We start from the raw sequence: 19,440 nt of genomic DNA, 5'->3' as shown, positions 1-19,440 counted from the left end.
AAGTGAAAAGGAACCGAGGAAAAAATGTGGAGCCAGTGGACACAGCTCCACTGTGGAACTGTCTCCATTCACGACACCTGCACATAAAGCCCTTACAAGTCTGTATCTAGCACTCCACAAACCAAGTCTCTGGGTCAGCATTGGGATAATTCTCTCCAGTTTGATAAAAACTTGGAAGCATAAGCCACATCTAACCCACTGCGTTTGTACCATTCAGAACAGCATAAACCAGAAACATCCTCTTGTCTCTCTCAGAGAATACACCTACCTTCTCTTCCTTTCTCTTCTCCTTATCTTTGTGTTTGTCTTTGTGTTTCTCTGAGCTGCCATCTTTGTGTTTGGTTTTCTCCTTGTCTTTGTGTTTCTTTTCCGAGGAATCTTTGTGCTCACTGCAAGATAAAAAAGTATGTTGGCAGAGGGGAACACCAAGAGATTTGACCAATATGGCAACTTCCAGCAGTAAAGAGTAACAGGCTTTGATGATTACAAACCCTACAAAATAAGGAATCACCTTAATGGGAAGATCCACCACAGTCTCCTGTCACACGTCATCCATTCTCCTCGGGAAGAGGAGGAACAGGAGGGGAACACACCACAAAACCACAGCCGCCAAGCGCTCCACTTCAGGAAAAACCCCCATCAGCGTGGATTGCTGAGAAAATCCACAGCTGCTACACTTAAAGCTCAACATGTTAGGTTGAACTCCCACTGTCTCTGCTTTTTTTCTTTTTCCTAGTCCATGTAAACAGTCACTGGAGTAGAGCCGCCAGTCCCATCAATGTCCATGTCACCTTTTGCTCAGACAACACTTCACCTCTGGAATTTAAAGAGGAAACCGCTGATCTCTATTATTCCCAAACAGATAGGAAAACCAGAGCAAACAGGATATGCGATGTCCTCGTGTTTATACAAAGTCAAACAGAAGAGGCAGGAACAAGGCGGCAGTCGGAGCTGCTCCATCGGCTGTGCTTCACCACCGCTCAGCCCGGCTCTGCTCGGCTCAGCCGACCCTGCACGGGAACTAGCCAAAGGTGTTGCCAAGCGAGAACCTGGTCTGCTACTACAGATAACAGTACTGAGGGTTTAGCACCCAAAATTCTTTAGTCAGAACAGAGGAAAAAATGTCCACAAGGAGAAGAAAAATCAACCTTTTTCTATTCTGTTTCTGTTCTCTTCTGATTTCTGAGATATTGGCGTAAACTTGGATTACATCTTCAAGCTTTCCTTATCAATCAGAGAAACACACGGCTGTTTTCAAATTGAAATGAGTTTTCTCTTGGAATGACTTGACCTTTGGAGCCACAGAGTGAGAAAACATTCTCAGGATACTCACAACAGAAACTGCAAGAACTGGCTACAGGAATCAGTAGTGCTGTTGTGGAAAGCCAAGGAGCAAACCTGGCAATTCGACAGGCCTTCAGTACACATTTGTATGTTGTACGGGCTCCCAGAAGTCACCCTGGGCTAAAGGAAGCCAAAGGCACAGTGGGAACGGGGCTTTTTTCTGCCTTCTCATGTTGGCAGGTCATGCTCCTCCTTCCTCAGCACTCTGCTCCCATCACACTGCTCTCCAGGACATACTCTGCTTCTCCTTAGGACTACACAATATAATGCAAAGCTTTATTAGAAATTAGTAGCTTCCTTATTTCAGTTATTTCAACACTCAAGTGCAAGCCCAAACTGATCTGGGAGAACATAGCCCTGAAACACAGCAAGCCTGGAACATCAGGTAAGAGCGTGATTTTTGAAAATGATACATGCTTTGAGTAATCTTTCTGTCATAAAAAAGAGATTGCAAAAGGGCTGGACCACAGTCACAAATATGCTAACCCACACCCAGCTGTAGAACTGTGGAGTAAATTCCAACGCAGAGAGTTTCAGAGTCTCATGTAACACTAGCACCAGTGGACCTGAACCTGCAAAAGGTCTGAATTATTTAAGCTCAGAGTAGCACACAGTCCGATAAATACACACCGGCTTTACAAGCCCAAGCAGCTAAAGCATGAAAACCTATCTCTGAAAGAAATCAGTATATTCACGTACTGTGCCGCATTAAAAGAGATCAGTAGGAAGAGAAAGCAGTTTCATTTTAACTCTCTAGCAACCTCTTTATACTACCTATAAAACTGTAAGGGAGTATCTAAATATTAAAGGGCAACTGGCACTCTAGAAATTCTTGTAGATGAGACACACAGCACCACATGTTGCCTGTGAGTGAAGATTCAACAACTGCAGACTATTCTTACCCAGCAGACTGTGTTATGGACGCTGTGTGATCAAGACATGCAAGAACATACAGAACATCCTGACACTGGATCTCGGGAATCCACCCCACGCCTGCTGCTCTTGCTCAGATCTGACAGGTCCACTTCTGTTCCCTGTTTATTCATCGGTATCACAGACTCAAAACACCTATTTCATTTGCCTTTATTAATAATGTGTGGGGTTTGCCTAATTTTTAGACTCAAGAAGGTCTGGAAATTCTGACTTGATATCTTGTACTGTTATCTGTACCTCAGGTACCTCATTCAAAGATATAAGTTATATCATCATAGAGGAAAAATCGTAACAAACATACATGCAAGGCTTAGACTCATTTTGTTCTCTGCAAGTCTGCTTTTGTCTGTTTTCTGACTTTTCCTTGTTCTTAGTTGGTATTTAAATCCTACCTGAAATAACGTTTTACTCAGATAACAATTTGTGTCTTCAAAGCATGGTACACACTGCAATTGATGGAGTTAGCTCTCTAAGGTAAAGTTCAAGACATAGCAAAAATAAACAGAAGTTTAAGTTTTCAAAAGTGCTATACTCATTCTCGCTAGCAGGCAAAACCTATAGCTTTCAATATGTGACTGGCAGAGTCTTGGGATGTATACACCATGTAACTAAAACCAAACTAACAGACGACAATCTACATCTGCAAAGCTAATACTGAAAAAGTAAGAAAATCCCACTGGCCTAGAGAAGCAGTGACAATTTTTGTGTGTGTTGAATGCTTAAAGACTACGCCTGGAATAAAAAAAAGGTGCTAAAAACTTGGGCTTGCTGAAGTAGAAGTTAAAATGACATCCCCTCGAAAGAAAATAAGTGGCCACCATTGAAAAGCTGTTATGCAATCTAAGCTAAAGCTGAGATTTTTCAGCACCAGAGTTAGAATCAAGAAATCTGGGTTCCTCACTCAGCCTTAGTTTTGTTTTGTTTTTTTAAATCACAAGATTATCCTTCCCCTTTGCTCTGCAGCAAGCAGTTAGATTTCTCACCAAAGCAATGTGGGCTCAGATAACCCAAGGAAACTGTCTCCAGTTTCACTCTGCAGCTTCATTTTCAAACCAGCACTATTGGCGGCTCGGCCCTGAGGTCTGGCTTGCTGCTGCTTCTGGTACGTGACTGGGAAAAATTCCCCAGATAAAAATCTGTTTTCATGTGCTACTTGCTCCAATGTCAAAAAGAACATCAATTTCTTTCCCTCATTTGTAAGCAGACTGCTTGTCAGCCCTGTGTGTTTCTAGACACTGTGTCACAGCTCTGACTACAACTCAGTCCACAATTTTCTGCCATGTGCAATGATGAACACGTGTCCCTTTTCCCCAGGAGGGTCCGAAATCTGCATCTCTCAGAAAAGCTCATTTGGAAAGACGCTGATAACAAGGCCTCAAGCAACAATCCTGAGAATGGTTAACTTTTTTTCTCCAAAAGCAAAGCAAGTTGCACAGATATTAACTTCAGTCAGCAAGCTGAGCAGCTTGGGTCTTTCATTTGGCTAAGATACTTATGCGAGGCTCCAGGGGAAGACAATTTAACCACAATTTAATCTCAAAAGAAAAGAGAAGGCAACAGGATGCCATCCTTACCCTGAAGAACAGGTTTCAGCCTTCTATCAGAAAGCTAACTTCCAGATGCCCCCAAAGGTATTATTAGGAGGACCTGTGAATAATTTAAAGATGGGACGTCTGTCTTCCTGGTGAATTCAAAACTGAAAAAAATCCCTTTTCTTTAAAGAAACCAAATACAACCAAGCAAAAAGGTCTCAAGACCACATGCACACAGAAAATTTTATCCTGAATTCATTTCTTGGAGCGCTGTGGATCCTTCGTTACCCGTGCTGCACATACCCCTCTGTCAACAAGCCAGCCTGAAGTCACTGGAGCAGGACAGTAAAACCCTGTAAGACAGAGGGAAGCTTCAGAACAAGTTAGTCTGAAAAGAGGACAACTAGATCATGAAACAGCTGCTCACAATGTTTTTTTTTAGAAATACTCAGCTTCGCTTACAAAATAACATCTTCCTTTTCACCTAGTGTTACAGGTGAACCACTGCAATGGCACTCAGAGTTTTACACCTCTGCAGTGCTTAATGCTGACAGCCTCCACTGGTTTGTTTTTTTAAAGATAACAAAGTACAGCAAGACACCACATGAATACAGGCAGAACCAGCTACTACATCACCTAGACAGGTATCATGGTACTGGCTTAATTCGGACAAAGGCCAGATGTGTAGAAACACATCTCCTGAAGCACTTTTTGCTAGCTTGCTGACTGTCTTCCATTTAGAGTTTTAGTATCAACAAGGAAATCTGAAGGCCTTGGAGAGCTCAGGAAGCAGTAAATGCAATAGAAGCAGCTCTTTCCCCCAAAAGCGTGGCTGTGTTTCCCAGTGAAGACACTGCTGGAGGACAGGAGGGAGGAGAGGACAAGAACAGGCACCTGGCAGCAGCTGCTCAGGCTCCCATCACATGGGAAAGTCATAAGCGGAAAGCGTTTCCAAAGCACGGCAGATGTGCAGATCACAGCTTCCTTCTTCCGACTGCAACGGCTTTGCAGTCATTTAACACCGCATTCCTCAGGTGCCAGTCACGGACGTTAATAATCCCTTCCCAGGCCCTTTCCATTCCAGCTTCAGAAATCACAAGCTGGGAAGGATGCTTTATCTGAAGTGTCTCATTTTCTCTCTCTCATTTTCTCAGCTGTAATTAGCTCGTGACTGGGAATGTGCCACTAGCAAGCAGCAGAGCCGGCTGCAAGCAGAGCTTCGCCTGCCTACTCGGGACCTGCGACAATGCAACTGAAGCGTAAAATAACAGGGAGCTGTGATTTTAGGGAAATCGAAAAACACAATAGGGACAGAGCACAGGTTACGCAGCCCATGTCTCGTTTGACGTAATACAACACTAATAGAAAACCGTGATTGTATTCAGATTAACGCCTCCCAAGGAAGGGCTGACGGTGCGGGGAGTGTTTCAGAAACAGAAGGTGCACCAGCCAAGGACGAGTTTTCAGCTGGCTTGCAGGATTTTCTGCTGTTGGAGGGTTACCCTATGGTATTCCAGGGAATGAACATGTGAGCCCCAATGGTTCTGCTGGGATTTCAGCAGTACAATTAAAAAAACCATTAAATTGCTTTTCCCAGAGTTGAAAGGAGTCTTTTCACAGTTAATAGATCAAGCCTGCAGCAAGAGGAATGAGATAAACAGCTGGACTAATCAACAGCTGATAAAAATATTAGAAAGTCAAACAATATTTGCAAACTGAGATGAGGATCAGGCTTAGCATGAACTTTCTATAGATGTGTGAGAGTCAGGTATACTACTAAATGAAAAGCAAACATTTCTACTACAGGAGGGCAGTGTCACATTAGAAAGCTGATCAAGGTGAACTGTGAACTCAAATAGGGAATAGAAAGAAAACCACCCACACCAGGGAACAGGAGGTGCCAAAATATTGGTTTTTAAATGGCTTTTTCCCTCCCTACATCTGATATCCCTGCTTCTTCCTGCCTCCACTGCACACAATTCTCAGCAGTTTGGGATACCGTAATAAAGCAGAGGAGTGCAAGAAGTCTGAACTGATATTTATCTTCATTCACAACTAGCTGCTAAATGTGTGGAATCTGTGTTTCTCCTTGCAAAACCATAAAACTTGGAAGATGCCAGTGAAGATCAGGTCTGTAAATCCCTTCTGTGCTCCACGCTTCTGTTCATCTCAAGCTGTGATCACAAGAGATTTAGTAAACGGAGGCAATATGCAATCTGACAGAAGATTTTTCCTCCCGCAGCTCAAACGCTGTCACTTTGACAGCAGGATCGGCCTCTTTGTCCCTTCCCCGTCACAGCCACCCCTGCACCCTCCAGCCTGTGCACAAAGCCCAGGACACCGGGCAGAATGACACTTGTTACCGAAAACGCTTCTAACACATCTTGGCTTCAAAGGCCCCATTATTTCACTATTTTACATGGTCTACTTGTTTGAAATGCTCGTCTCCCACAGTTCAGAAACCTCTTGCCACATCGGATTTGTTCCATTTTATTTTTTTAACCACTAACATCTATATTTAATGAGCATCTATTAGATTTTCTTTTGGGGATTGGGAAGTACAGGGCTGAGGAAATGAGCAAAAAAACCCCACTTTGCTTGACAGAGATTGCTTGATAGTGACATGGATTTATTCTTTGATACAGATTTTTCTTAAGTGGGCTTTGCATTTTCTTTCCTTGAGGGGCGATGGAGATGATCCGAAGCATACGCATGTTCTCTCCCCATTTACTACAGCTGTAAATGAGTGGTTAAGATACCAAAGTGTCATCTTGTGAATGGGAGAGGAGGAAAGCAAGAAGCAAAATTAAGAAGTTTTACATATCACTCCACACACTTCTGCCATACGAAATCAAAATTATCTATTTTAGGTATTTCTGAGACTTGTCTTGGCAGTTTAGATCCTTCAGAGTCTGGATACAGGAAACATTTATTCTCCTGCATTGGAGTTCTCCTGCCTTCTTGATGCAGGTTTTATTTTAAAGGTCTTTTTTAAGTATAGGGCAGGAAATGAAGGTGTCAAACTATTACAGACAGACATGAAAATGATCTGCTTCAACACAACCACGCAACACTCTTAACAGCGTACAACGTCCGATGTCGCACTGCCCTTCTCAGAATGCAACTAAGGGACTTGCCACAGAGGTGTAAACCAGGTTCCGCTGACAATGGCTTGGATTTCTGCTCAAGCACTGTTCAACCTCTTTTGAGAATTATCAAAGATACAGCACGTCTTCTGCAACAACACAGCAGCTCTTCTGAAATACCAAATGAATTTTCTGAAGATTTACATGCAATTCTATTAATCTAAGATAAACTTTTCTAAAAGGATTCATTTTCAATTTTAGCAACAGGTGGCAGGCTTTTATCAGGTGCTTTAAAAATTCCCCATTGGAAAATCCCACATTCTTGTTACTTCGGAAATTTTTCTGTTTAATTTCTAACAGAGTAATGGCTGCTTTTCACTAGTTTTTCATTGTCAAAGAAGAAACTCCAGTACAAACAGGTGGGTTTTCTTCAATCCCCCATCAAACCAGCTGTCACCAAGCTCAGCAGGACAGGGGCTCAGGGCTCTGCTGCGGTCCCAGCAGTTGGGTGCAGCTCACGTTTTGGATGCAGACGGGAGGTGCTGGATGGTCACAGTGCAAAGACAGTAATATGATGGCACTGCTTTGGAGCTGGGTTTTGGAAGGGGCATTTCATCACTTTGTTTAATAAAAACAAGACATTTGACCCAGTAGGGTCTTTAAAGCAAGTTATAATGAGACAGCGAGTCACCGTGAAAATCCCTTGTACCACATACAAGTTCAATGTCTATCTCGCTGCAAAGGGCTTAGCAGAGCTGTCAAACTTAATGAGTTTTCTTTTACAAAAAGAAAAGCGTTGCAAACTTGCTGATGACCAGTTGCTGTCACTAATATGCCACCCAGCAGATATTAGCCAAAAAATAAACACACCTAAGGTGCCCCTTCAAGGTGAAGGTGCCATTTGAGCAACAGGTGAGAAAGCAACTGCTTTTCAAAAGAAACTCATGCTATGGAGAGAGCATCATGCAAACGGATCCATCGCTACATGATTTTGTTGCCAAAACCAATTCAAGTGTGTCACCAAGAAAAACCTCTCCTAGCTGCACACTTGAAAAACTTGGAAGCAGTATTTTCTAACCTGCCTGAAAATCTTCCAAGCAAAGAGTTTCCATGGGTTTTGAAGCCATTTGCTAAAAATGCAACACCTTTCAGCTAGCTTGCAAGCAAACTGGCTGCCACTGAGGAAGACGGGCACTTACCAGCTCAGTGTCAATAAAACTCTTTGCCTAAGCAGCGGATGGGTTGAAAAATGTGTATCTGTGTTTAGTAAGCACAGCCGACAATTCACTTCTTCCATTTACATGTACACTTCTGCATGAGGAATCTTTTTCAGCAATGATGGCCATTACAAACAAGAATGACAAACTGCACCTAGAACCAGCCCTTTGAATGGCTCGGTTACAAAGGCTAAGTCAAGATTTTCAAACTAATGAAGCACAGGCAGAGTCCTAACTCTTCCTCCCTCAGCAACAATATCACTTTTGATCTTGTTATATCACAGCTAAAAGCCCTTCTCATAAGAGGACAATTCTCCAGTATTTCCCCACAAAGCAATTTTCTCCCCTCTCACTGCTGGTAAAATTAAAATCTATTAAAATGGCAAAGTGATCAAATGCCCCCTCCTCAGTGCAACTTGGTAGCACGATAGTGATGGACACTGGACAGTCACACAGGTCATCCTGAAATTCAGACTCCTCTGTTCACCTTGGCTCTGTCCAGGGAAGTATTTTGGTACAGTGACCGTAGTAACAGAGCTCAAACTGAAACTTTAGTCCTTCCCCATCCCGTCCCATAACTTGCCAGTCTGGCCGCTGCCATCCTTGGATTCACACCTTCCAGGTGAACACTTGGCATTGGCCTGGCCGCAAACATGCTCCATCCAGGTCCCTGTAATTAACTCCCTGCTCACCATAGATCTTCCTCACCTCCACATTGTGAGCTGTTGGGCTACCTCCTTCACAAGACAATAGTTACCTAAGCCTAGTCCTCACAGACGCAACTAAGATTTATGGAATTACGTGAATGACAGCTGAATCAAAAGATTTGGGAAACAACTGTTTAAATTCCAATTATGAGGTCAGTTTTTCCTAAAAAGTTTGTCATATAAGTCAGCTGGCGTTACACAGCCAGCAGCCACATACCCTTGTCCACGAGAGTGTTCCCAAAGGAGCGATCCGACCAGAGTGCCGCACACATCTTCACATACATTATCCTCTCCGAACCCCGCCTTCAAGACCAATCTCACGATTCAGCACTCTAATACATCCATTTTTAAGGTGGCAGTTTTGCAAGGCGGAAAACACACTACAGAAAACTTCAGCAAGCTGTGCACTCAGCCTGGAGAAGTCAAGTCCCAATTTGTGTAGGGGTCCGAGGGGCAAAGCAGTTTTGTGTAATCTCCCCCCAAAACACGCCCTGAACAAACCCCCCTCACTCATGCCATCCACATAGGTGTACATTATTGTGGGACTCAAAGACACTGTATATTGTGCTCACAGGACAAATGAACCCTTAATAGATAAATGAAACTGACTGGAAGCTTTAGGAACAGTGCCTTGAAAACACGAAGCCTTTTTCACGGGGATTTCAAGGCAACACTGTAGGGAGGAAGGAATTACTTCAAGACAAAGCCTGATTACATATCATCTCATGAGCTGCACCTCACAAAACACATTAGCTCTTCTTATCGCCTTCCCCCTGTTTTGGTATTTATTGTTTATACAACCTGTAGCACACCGCTTCAAGTTAGAAGCAATAATTAATTCTTCCAGTTAAAAGCACATTGACCACTTCCAACTCCCACACAAATAAGGTGAAATTATTAACAAATTCTGGAAATGTAAAGACAGTGCTTACTTTACTCCTTACAAAAAGATGTACTTTGTTAAGGTTGCCCAAGAATGGTTTTTCAAGGGCAGCAATGAACATCTAGAAATGAGAGACAGTCAGTTTTGGGGTGCACGTTTGAAGATCAGAAAAATGAAAATCAGAAATCAAGAGAATATAGATATCTGAGCAGAACGCAAGCAACAGGGCCGAAGCATTTAATCTTGCTGTGGAAGCCAGTAAATGCTGCAAGTTACTTGGTCTAGATATTCTTCCCTCGGTCAACCGTTTATTTCAAAAAAAAGAAACAGATTATGGAACAGTAAGGTTGTGTAATTTCTCAAAAGGTCCCAGAAAGCTCAAAGTGTGACCCCAATAAAACACACCCACTGCTCAGTACAGACTCCTTCCTCCTTTCTGTGGGTCTTTTTAATAGAAATCATTAACACAAGCTTTCTTATTCATTTTTAGATCGTGTTACGACAGTTGCCCAGCGATTTGTTATTAACACTTGCTTGGCCATAGCATAAACACTATCTGCCATTCACCAAGTGTCACAACAGAAACTTACCCTCCAGCAACTGCTTTTTGCAAGTTCCATTGTCCATGTAGGCTCTGTAGCATTTGCAAGTTGGGAGTTACAACTAGGAAAGCTTTTCTGAGTAATATCCTGTGTGTGAGGTACTTGCCCTGTGCCCCATCACACCAAATCACCGCAGACAGACCTGCACAGCCTGGTTCCTGCAGCCTACGCGAGGGCATCAACTGGACCGTGGAATTCACCACCACCTCAATAGCTACAGGTCATCACAGGGTAAATAAGTGTTTATGTTCAGTGTGGATGATACAAGCAGGTGACTGGTACGAAACACCTTCCCCATGTAGTGGCAGTGTAGTGTATCAACCACATCAGACCAAAGAACATGCAATCCTTTCAAATCCATCATCGAACCCAGCAGAAGTTCCTAACACTGCCTCAGAGCGTGGAGATATTCAGCCACTGTGGTAGCAGGTCGAGGACATCACCATCTTTCCAGACACTTCTAATTATTAGGAGGCTTAACAGCCACATCAGGTTCACCTGTGCTAAAACAGTGGGATTTACACCAACCCTCAAGAAAGCTCCACCCTTCTGACAAACAATTGGAACCAAACACAAAAAGAGATTATAAACAAAATTGATCAGTCTTCGTGAAGTGGAGGTTAAACTAGTTTTCAATGCCTTTAACAACACTAAGCCACAATAATCTTTTTGTATATTAGTACTACTGGCTCACATTTGCAAGATACACCACTTCAGCTTCCCCCACAGAAATGCATGCAATGACACAAGTTAGGCTTAAAGCACCTCCACTCACATAAACCACACTCAAAATGCAGCAATTTTGTCCTCATATATAGTCAGTGTAATTCTTGCAAGACTGCATGTGCAACAGTGTTTTAGCCAATGAGGATTTCATCGACTTTTTCCTCACCTATTACTGTGCTTGGACTTTTCTCGGTCTTTTTCCTTGTCCTTCTTGTGCTCTTTGTGCCGGTGTTCTCGGTCTTTGTGTTTGTCTTTGTGTTTGTGAGAATCTGCAAGCAGAGAGGCAAAAAAAAAAAAATACATAAAAAAAAAATTAAGAAATGAAGTTGGGAGAAAACTCCACGCCTCCCTCATGATCCTCTGCATTCTTCCCCACCCCCATACCAGTATTTTCTGTGATTCAAAATTTAAACAAAAATCTTAAGTTTCAGAGGTCCTAACTGGATTCATTGTTCCTGCAGCACAAGTTAATTCATCTTGGCAACAGCTGCATTTATATGGTCTTTAGTTCAATGACCTTAAAATGTTTTACAGACCCTGAAAAACACACAAGCCCTCTCATTAAATAGATAAGTATGGCTATAGCAAGTTCAATCTTACTTGGCAGATGAGAAACCCAGCTTCCTATGCCTGTAAGGATTTCATGTCAAATAGATTATAAAGGACACAGGAACAGAGCATAAAGCTGAAATGTTAGGTCTGCTGATTCCTAGAATTTAGACTGCTACTTCCACAAGTATCTAGCCCAGAAAAAGGAGCTGACCCCCCTGCAAGTTAAAATAATCTTATTATTATCCCCAACAGGGCATGACATGACAGGCACGCAGCAAGGGAAAGGGGGAGCAATGGGGGAAGACGAAAAGAAGGGGTGAAAAAAGAGGACTAGGGATTCTCTCCTCATGCTTCTCTCCTGCAGGAGACACTTACCTCCCTCCGATAACAGCCTCACCAAGAAAATCCAGCATGACAGCTGTAATGAGGATGTGCTGGTGGAAACCCACCCACACGGGTTAGGGCTGGTCCAAATTAAGTGACAGGTCAGAAATGGGAGATGGCACTCGAGTAAGTCTACATGAACACAGTAATTTTACTGGTTATCAATTCCTACTCTGACATTTCCCATCCTCAGTGACAACTGTACCATAAAATAAAGTCCTTAAAGCACCAAGGAAATAGATTCAGCACAGCAAAAGAGCAACATTGTTGAATTGTAAATGAACTCATCTACAAGCATCTTTAGGTCCTTAAATGTTCTTTTAAGTAGATCAAAAAGGAGCTGAGGCTGAACTAGTACCTCAAACCCACCTCAAAAGGCACTGTCACCTACAGTCCAGGTCACTGTCGTGTTGGGAAGAACGTGTGTATTCCCAGAGACCTCCCCCTGCCCCCAGTTGTTTTTATTTTTTAACATGCTTCTCGAAGCAGCTAAAATTAAGCAAGCTCCTCAGGATACCTAAAAGGCTGTGCTGACTTTGGCAACTGTTTTCAGATCATTGTGCCAGAATTTCCACCAGAGATCTTGCATGCAATGTATTAATGCTTAATTAGTTGTAAAGATGTTACTGTGCCTCTAAACAGGCTACTACCATCCCCACGCTAAGAATAGGAAACTGCAACACAAGGGTTTTGTGGCTTTTACAGTCACATGAGAAACGCATTGCAGAGCCAGGAACAAGCCTCATCCTCCTGACTCCAAGGCTTTCCACCACAGTTTCATTCTTCCCCTTAACTGACACCAGCTCTTACAACCTCAAAACATCCAACTGGTTTTAGTGGAAACATATCCACAGTCATACTCCCACAGAATACGATTTTCATCTATTGCTTTCCATAACTTCAGCTATTGTTTTCAAACACCTGCAGCAAGACAACATAAACCAACATATGAACACTGACATTCAAGCCTCCGAGCCTGCCTTCTGCATCTTTCCTCCATCCTCCTGAACCTGGCGAGACCTCCTGGTGCTTTGCTGTATACAGCATATACATCTAAAGCACAAGATTTCATTTTCTGCATATTGATATACAGGCACATGGCAGGTTATGTGGAACATTTGGTGTTACAGCATAAAAAACCTAAGTACCTAAACAGCAAAATCTATTTCACAGCAGGCAGAGCTCTGCAGCATCTCTGGCAAACTGTGTGGGGACCGGACACCTACACTCTCTGAACTGCCAAGAAACAATTTCTCGGTACCCTTCTTCCCACCAGGACAACACACATTTCACTGGCAAAAATGTTTTCACAGTGCATTTCACACTTAGGATTCTTCAGTTCAGCCAGTAGCTGGAAGCTCAGGCTGTTTGCAAACTGCCTGGGTTTTATTCCACAGAGTTTTTACTCATCGATTCCTAAAGCACCAGCTGAAGTGAACAGCCATCTAGTTACACTTGATGAATAGGTAAATTGCTAGAAAAACCATCATGATGCTATACATAGAACTATGAACACTCATTTTATAACATACTCACTTTTCAAGGAGGCACACAGAGTCAGGTTTTTTTCTGCCAACCAACTGATGGAAAACGTGTGCAACTGAGCTCAGTGCTATTCTCTTCAGAGCTTAGAACCACACACACAAAATAAAGGCAGAAAACAGCACAGTCTTTTACCTTCATCACCAGATTCCCTTCCAGCTGACTCGTGCTTTCCAGCTGAAATTAATATTTGCTCTTGAAAAATCAGTTCCAGGGCTACACCCTGGAGTCAGACATCTATTTCCTCAATCCCCTGCACCGCTTACAATGCTCTGGTATTTTCAGAAAATTAAAGCCCCATACAGCAGCAAAAAGAAGCACCTGACCAGTTAAACTAGCTCTGCTTGCTAGTTTTTGTGACTGCTCAGCCTTCCTTTGCTGACTAGCACAGGATTTCCAGCAGGAAGGTCTTTCACAGAGGTGTTCTGGCTACAAGGCAGGACAAAGCGGCCGGGGAACAGGAGCTTGTGTGCACGGTCCTGAAAGCAGAAGGGAAAAAACTGGCAGGAGAGATTTCACCCAGGAACAGTCAAGCCTGGACAGGTACCTGGCCTCTCACACTGGACAACACTTTATATTCAGTACTTCCACAGAGGTGAGTGTACCACCTTCCAGACATGTCTGCTAAGAATTAAATTATTCTGGAGTATTTGCCTGGTATTCAGACGCAATGGCATTGCCATGAGGTAGGTTAAGAACGAAAACTTCAAAAGAGTTTATTAAATAGTCTCGAGCTGACATATGTGCATCTTCAGAAGGCTTGGTAATTTTTATTTTTTTTTTTTTTTTAATTATTTTTTTTTTTTACTTTTGAGGGTGGAGCTGGATGAAGTTCAGGAGACTGGGTCATTAAAAAGGACAGAATACTTTTTTTGGCATATCACACAAAAATGCTTTGTTCCAGACTGGCTTTATCTCAGAGTCCAAGTTGATGCTTATTTGGTGGCTAACATGAAACAAGTTGAGCCGTTTCACTCCGGTTTGTGTATCCACTTCACAGAAACCAATGCAGCATCATCGCCAACTGAATTACACAGGCAACAGATGACCAAGCTGGGAATAAAACTTTAAGACGCAGTGGGCCACCTCACAGCAAACCTCATCAACACAGAAGCAATCAAAGAAGTGACCCTGTCTGTAATACAACGTCTTTGCTATATTTAGCATATTGATTCCTGGAAGAATCTTCCAGCCTCCAGAGACTCTCCCAGCTTGCAGCTGATGAGCAGTTGACTATGTCCAGCCTCACATGAGCTACAGAATGAGGTCAGACATTATCACACATTTGTTTCCTGCCTTTCATGTCTTCCATTAAGCATGGCTGCTCCCTCTAACACTAAACAGGGTGATAAATACTATTCCCTCTTCAAGAGCATTAGCAAAATCCACTGTCTACTATGAGCAAAGTTCAAAGCCCCAAAAGCTCATGTGATATTTAAAGATTTCAGAAACTGAAGTCTCTCTCCAACATCAAGGTTTCAGTGGGGACAGGGGTTGTGCTCACTGGGCAAGGATCCATTTCCCCTGAGGCTCTCCCTCCAGTATCCTCTAACCCAAACAGAGCTTTTGGCATCTCTTCTGTTCTAGAAAGCTTGGTGTCTCTGGCACTGGATCTCTGTCTGTTAGCACTGAGCCTGGTATGTCTCCAAAAGATTACTGCAGTCCCTGTACTATTCCTGCCATTCTCCCTGTACCTCCAACAATCACAAGCAGCTCTGCATTTTTGTATGTTGATTCATCTTTCAACTCTGTTTAATTACAAGGACGCCTGATTTAAGGATGGGAAATTCTAAGCACTTTTGGTCTGTGGCTCAGTTTTGTTCCACCCGCCCCTCAGCCTTCGCTTCACCGCTAAGTCGCTGGGGAAAGGCTGAGTCATAACCCTGTTTGCAATACTTGTATATATGTATTACTGGAACAGGGCAGTTTTCCTCTTTATCCAGGAACAGAGCTGTAAAAGGTTAGGTATCTCTAACTATGGCATGATGAGAACAGAGATGCAGAAAACCCTCCTCAAGCAGGCAGGTCTCACCTGGACAGATCTGTTTTCATAACGACAACAACCCCTGGATTAATAACTAGTCTGCTGACAAAACAATTATGTTGGACTACGCTGTTTTACTGCATGGGACAAATCCATTTGCTTTTAAAACACTTTTGAATACCCTTCTCCACACACCCCCTCCCAAAAGATTCCTTACATACCACAGTCACAGGAAGCAGCCCTACTTCCTATATTAATATTTCCGTTTTGACAGCAACTTTTCTAATAAAATACTGAAATCACATAGAGGGGCATAAGTTCTTGTATGCCCATCAGTACAGCTATCAATATTATTTGGGAGACTATTGCTGGCACATGATACAGGATGCTATAGATGCCGTTTTATCCCCACCACCCACTTTTATCCCGTTTCCATTTTGTCCCATTTTCATCATTTTGCATTAGAATCTATTTTTTTTAAAGAACTGAGAAAAAGACATGAGCAACAATCTGTCCCTTCTCATCTCTCCTAAACTAAGTGAGATAGCTGGCAAATTAACACCTGGTAACCCCAATTTCTGGTCAACAGTAGCTTTTCCAGATAAATCTATTAGCCTTCCATATTTGCTGCCTTTCGGTTCACTTTCTTCGAAGTTTTTGTGGGCACAATTTGAATACCTCATTAACCCGCTTACAGAAAGGTTTCTGCCAGCAGTCTTTGTTCTTTTGAAATGTTTTACTAGGTTCTGGGGATAAGAACTTTTTGTATTTTCCTTCTGGTTCCAGCAACATCCCAATTGCTTATCCCCTCCTTAGCCTATAAATACCTCCACTGGTATGTGTGCTGGTATTTTATCCATTCGAAGCCTCATCTCAATGCTTCTCTACACTGATCTCCAGAAAGGCAATTTAAGTTTACTTGATTCCTGGGACTGCAATCTGTGCCCAAGTCTGAAGACATAGCATAAAAAAATTTGTTACATTACTAAGAAAAACATTTTTAACTTCTTGCTACTCCCATAACACTTTAGCTTCAGATGAGTGGCTGAAACTTCTGCCCCAGCTTAAGTCAAATGCCTCAATATTAGTTATTTGTTACAAGAGACACATTCCAGGCTCTCAAGATTTTTCCAGGACCATTGGTGTGTATGAGTTCAGGGCTCTCTCTATTACTGGTACATTCAGAAGCCCTTTCCTATCAGCACAGAGGACACGTATGACAGAACTCACTCTTTTCAACCTCTCCACTGGAAAGGAGAAGAAAGTCTTAAAAAAGACTTCTCCGGCTCCACAGCTAAATGGGAGGTAATTCAGTGACACTGGATTAAATTCAAGAACTGGTCAAGTTCGAAAACTTCTCATGAGCTTTCCCATCACTTGAGGAATGGTTAGTCCCTTCTCAGCTGACACGCCTCTGTGTTAGACCATTTAATCCACAACTGCAGCCTTTTTACTAGTTAGGCTGATTTCCTTCTCAGCTGTCATGATGCAGAAGTAAACAGCTAAAAAAAATGACTCCATGTGACCTGAAGGAAACAATTTTACTGATTTTTCTTCTCCCTCACTTGCTCTCCTCAAAAGCCATCTTAAAATTGCACATTATCAGAAAAAGGCCTCTTACTTTCAAGTTACTCAAGTTTTACCATGTTGCCATTTATTTTGTCAAATCATATTACTTTTAGAGTTTTAATTTCTTATATGTCGGCTATAAAAAGACTACTACTAAAATCATCAAGGTTCAGTTGCTGAAATGACGCCAAGAAGGACTATGAATGTCCAAACATGTTAATGTAGGTAGTTCAAGGTGTCTAAAATACTCTTCATAATCCCGGCAAAGAGCATGTACCAAAAATGGTTTAGTGTTGCACTAACTTTTACAATATATAGATTATAGCAGCAAGTAGAAAGAGTAACATTTAGGCATTATCCAAGATCTTCAAGGTGAATAGCGACGGTGTTAGGAGATTACCTAAACAGGCAACAGTAATCCCACATGTAAAGGTTGTTCTGTGAGGTTCTGGTCAAGTTATAAACTGTTCACCTGAGAAAACAACTATTGTGTGGATTTGCCCATTTGCAGACCCCATATGGCTTAGAAGAACAATCGTAGGAGACAGCGGCACGGTCTGAGGCATGGGGGATCAGGATCCTCACCGGTAGATATAGCTATGACTTTAGAGTACCCATTTGACTTTACATGTTTTGATTTAACAATTTTAAAAACATGTACAGTAATCCCACCTAACCAGTCAGGAAGAAGATTAAATTTTTCTAAAATATTTGTATTCCTGTTGGAGGAAGTCACAGTATGATCACGGCATTCGTAATTGATTACACAGTGTTTCTAGAGTTTGTTTAAGTAAGATTGCCATTGCTGTAGCCCCAAAAAGGAGGAGGAAAATCTACTGGACAGAAAACAGAACTGCATCCAGGTATCGGAGACAACACCTTTCCCAATAAAGCCGGCCAGGCTGAAAGGAAACAGAACTGTAGGTATGAAAAGACAGAAACTGGAAAACATCTGCATGCAGCTAGAAGTGTTAAAAGCAGAAAAACATACCCAGAAAGCATTGTTCAGAGAGAGAGATGATGGTATTGTGGATGACACACTGGAGTAGAAAACCATAATCTAAAATAAACTTCCCATGTGAAACTAGATATGTCACTTACTGGCCTAATGGCCCTATTTACACAACTTCAGAATACACATAAAACATTTACCCTGGAAAGGTATTGCAGCTCTGTTTGCTGCGCTGTTCTATTTCTCCAATAGCTGAGTTCAGAACATTTGGAATCCTGAAATAAGAGTGACTGAAACACCAAGACCACGATTTGAGTCCCCAGGACCATTACCGGGATCAGAGTAACTCACCAGATTGGAAGTGAGAACCAACATCATCATCTGCTCTAACAGAAACACAGTTTGGGGAAGCGATGTTTCATAAGCATTAAATTCCATAAAAGAATTGGGTTTTCAGTAGGTGTCAAGAAAGGAAAGAAACTACAAATGATACTGAAACAAGACTGCTGGGCTTCTGCTTCCCCATTCAGAGCGCCACACTAAACGGCACAGATACACCTTTCAAACGCAACTCCACACGCAAACCTCTACTGCTGTTGAAAGACATCTCCATAATCAACATCACTACAGAAAGCTATTTCTAAAGCCTTAAAATCCTTCTTGAATTCAAATGAAGTACCATTACTGTGCTATCACAAAATTATTTTGCTTCAGGGACATCACTGGGTCAGGTGCAGCAGTTCAGGGAGGCTGACACTTCATAAACCAGCTTAAAATCTGAGTTTTATAGTTTAGTGCAAAACAACTAAATTAAGTTGGCTAAGTACAAGGAAAACACACAAAGCAGCTCTTGGTTGTGAAGCTGAGATCCTCAGTCATTCATTTCCTAATCATACAGGGAAGAAATAGCAAAAAAAAAAAGAAGTAAGAAAGCTTCATGAAAAGGGAGCCTGGAAAGTACAGCAGAATAACCAAACAGTTTATCCTTTCTAAGGCAGAACTTTATTACTAAGACTCCACCAGAGTGCATTCTACCTTTTCTAAGGGTTCAACTGAAGAAATATATCAGGACTGAATAGTTTTGAGTCAACCTGTTTTCCACGTCATAGTTACCCTGAGACAAAACTCCTGGACTGAGCCAGAACTGACTACACCACCAAAGCTTGAAAAGCCAGTTCTTTTGATAAAAACCAGAGTAAAACCCACGACGTTACAACCCCTCTCCACACTTCAGCAGTTACTTGAGGCAAAAGATACTACAGGGACAGACGGACACTATGTCTTTTTCCTTAAAAGGACTGCACTGGGAAACTTGGCTTCAGAACAAGACAGACCCCTTAGTTACTGCATTCTTCGTTAATCTTGTTATTTGAAGGCCTCGATTCCTTGCTGTTAAATAGAGGGAAAGGAAGAAACCTGTGGAATAA

At 42.2% G+C, this 19,440-nt stretch overlaps 1 protein-coding gene across 1 annotated transcript in view; it reads right to left on the bottom strand.

Moving 5' to 3' along the window:
* Positions 1-19,440, bottom strand: part of TOP1 (DNA topoisomerase I) — a 67,529-nt gene that overhangs the window by 26,341 nt on the left and 21,748 nt on the right. The window contains exons 3-4 of the mRNA XM_065645863.1: positions 11,197-11,299; positions 269-389 (exon numbers count right to left, since the gene is read on the bottom strand). Of these exons, the coding sequence (XP_065501935.1) occupies positions 269-389; positions 11,197-11,299 (224 nt within the window). The remainder of the gene's footprint in view (positions 1-268; positions 390-11,196; positions 11,300-19,440) is intronic.

Source organism: Caloenas nicobarica, chromosome 15 (assembly GCF_036013445.1).
Source record: "Caloenas nicobarica isolate bCalNic1 chromosome 15, bCalNic1.hap1, whole genome shotgun sequence".
In the NCBI taxonomy this organism is placed as follows: domain Eukaryota; kingdom Metazoa; phylum Chordata; class Aves; order Columbiformes; family Columbidae; genus Caloenas; species Caloenas nicobarica.
The sequence above is the reverse complement of the archived record's forward strand: the minus strand, read 5'-3'. Positions and strand labels throughout refer to the sequence as shown.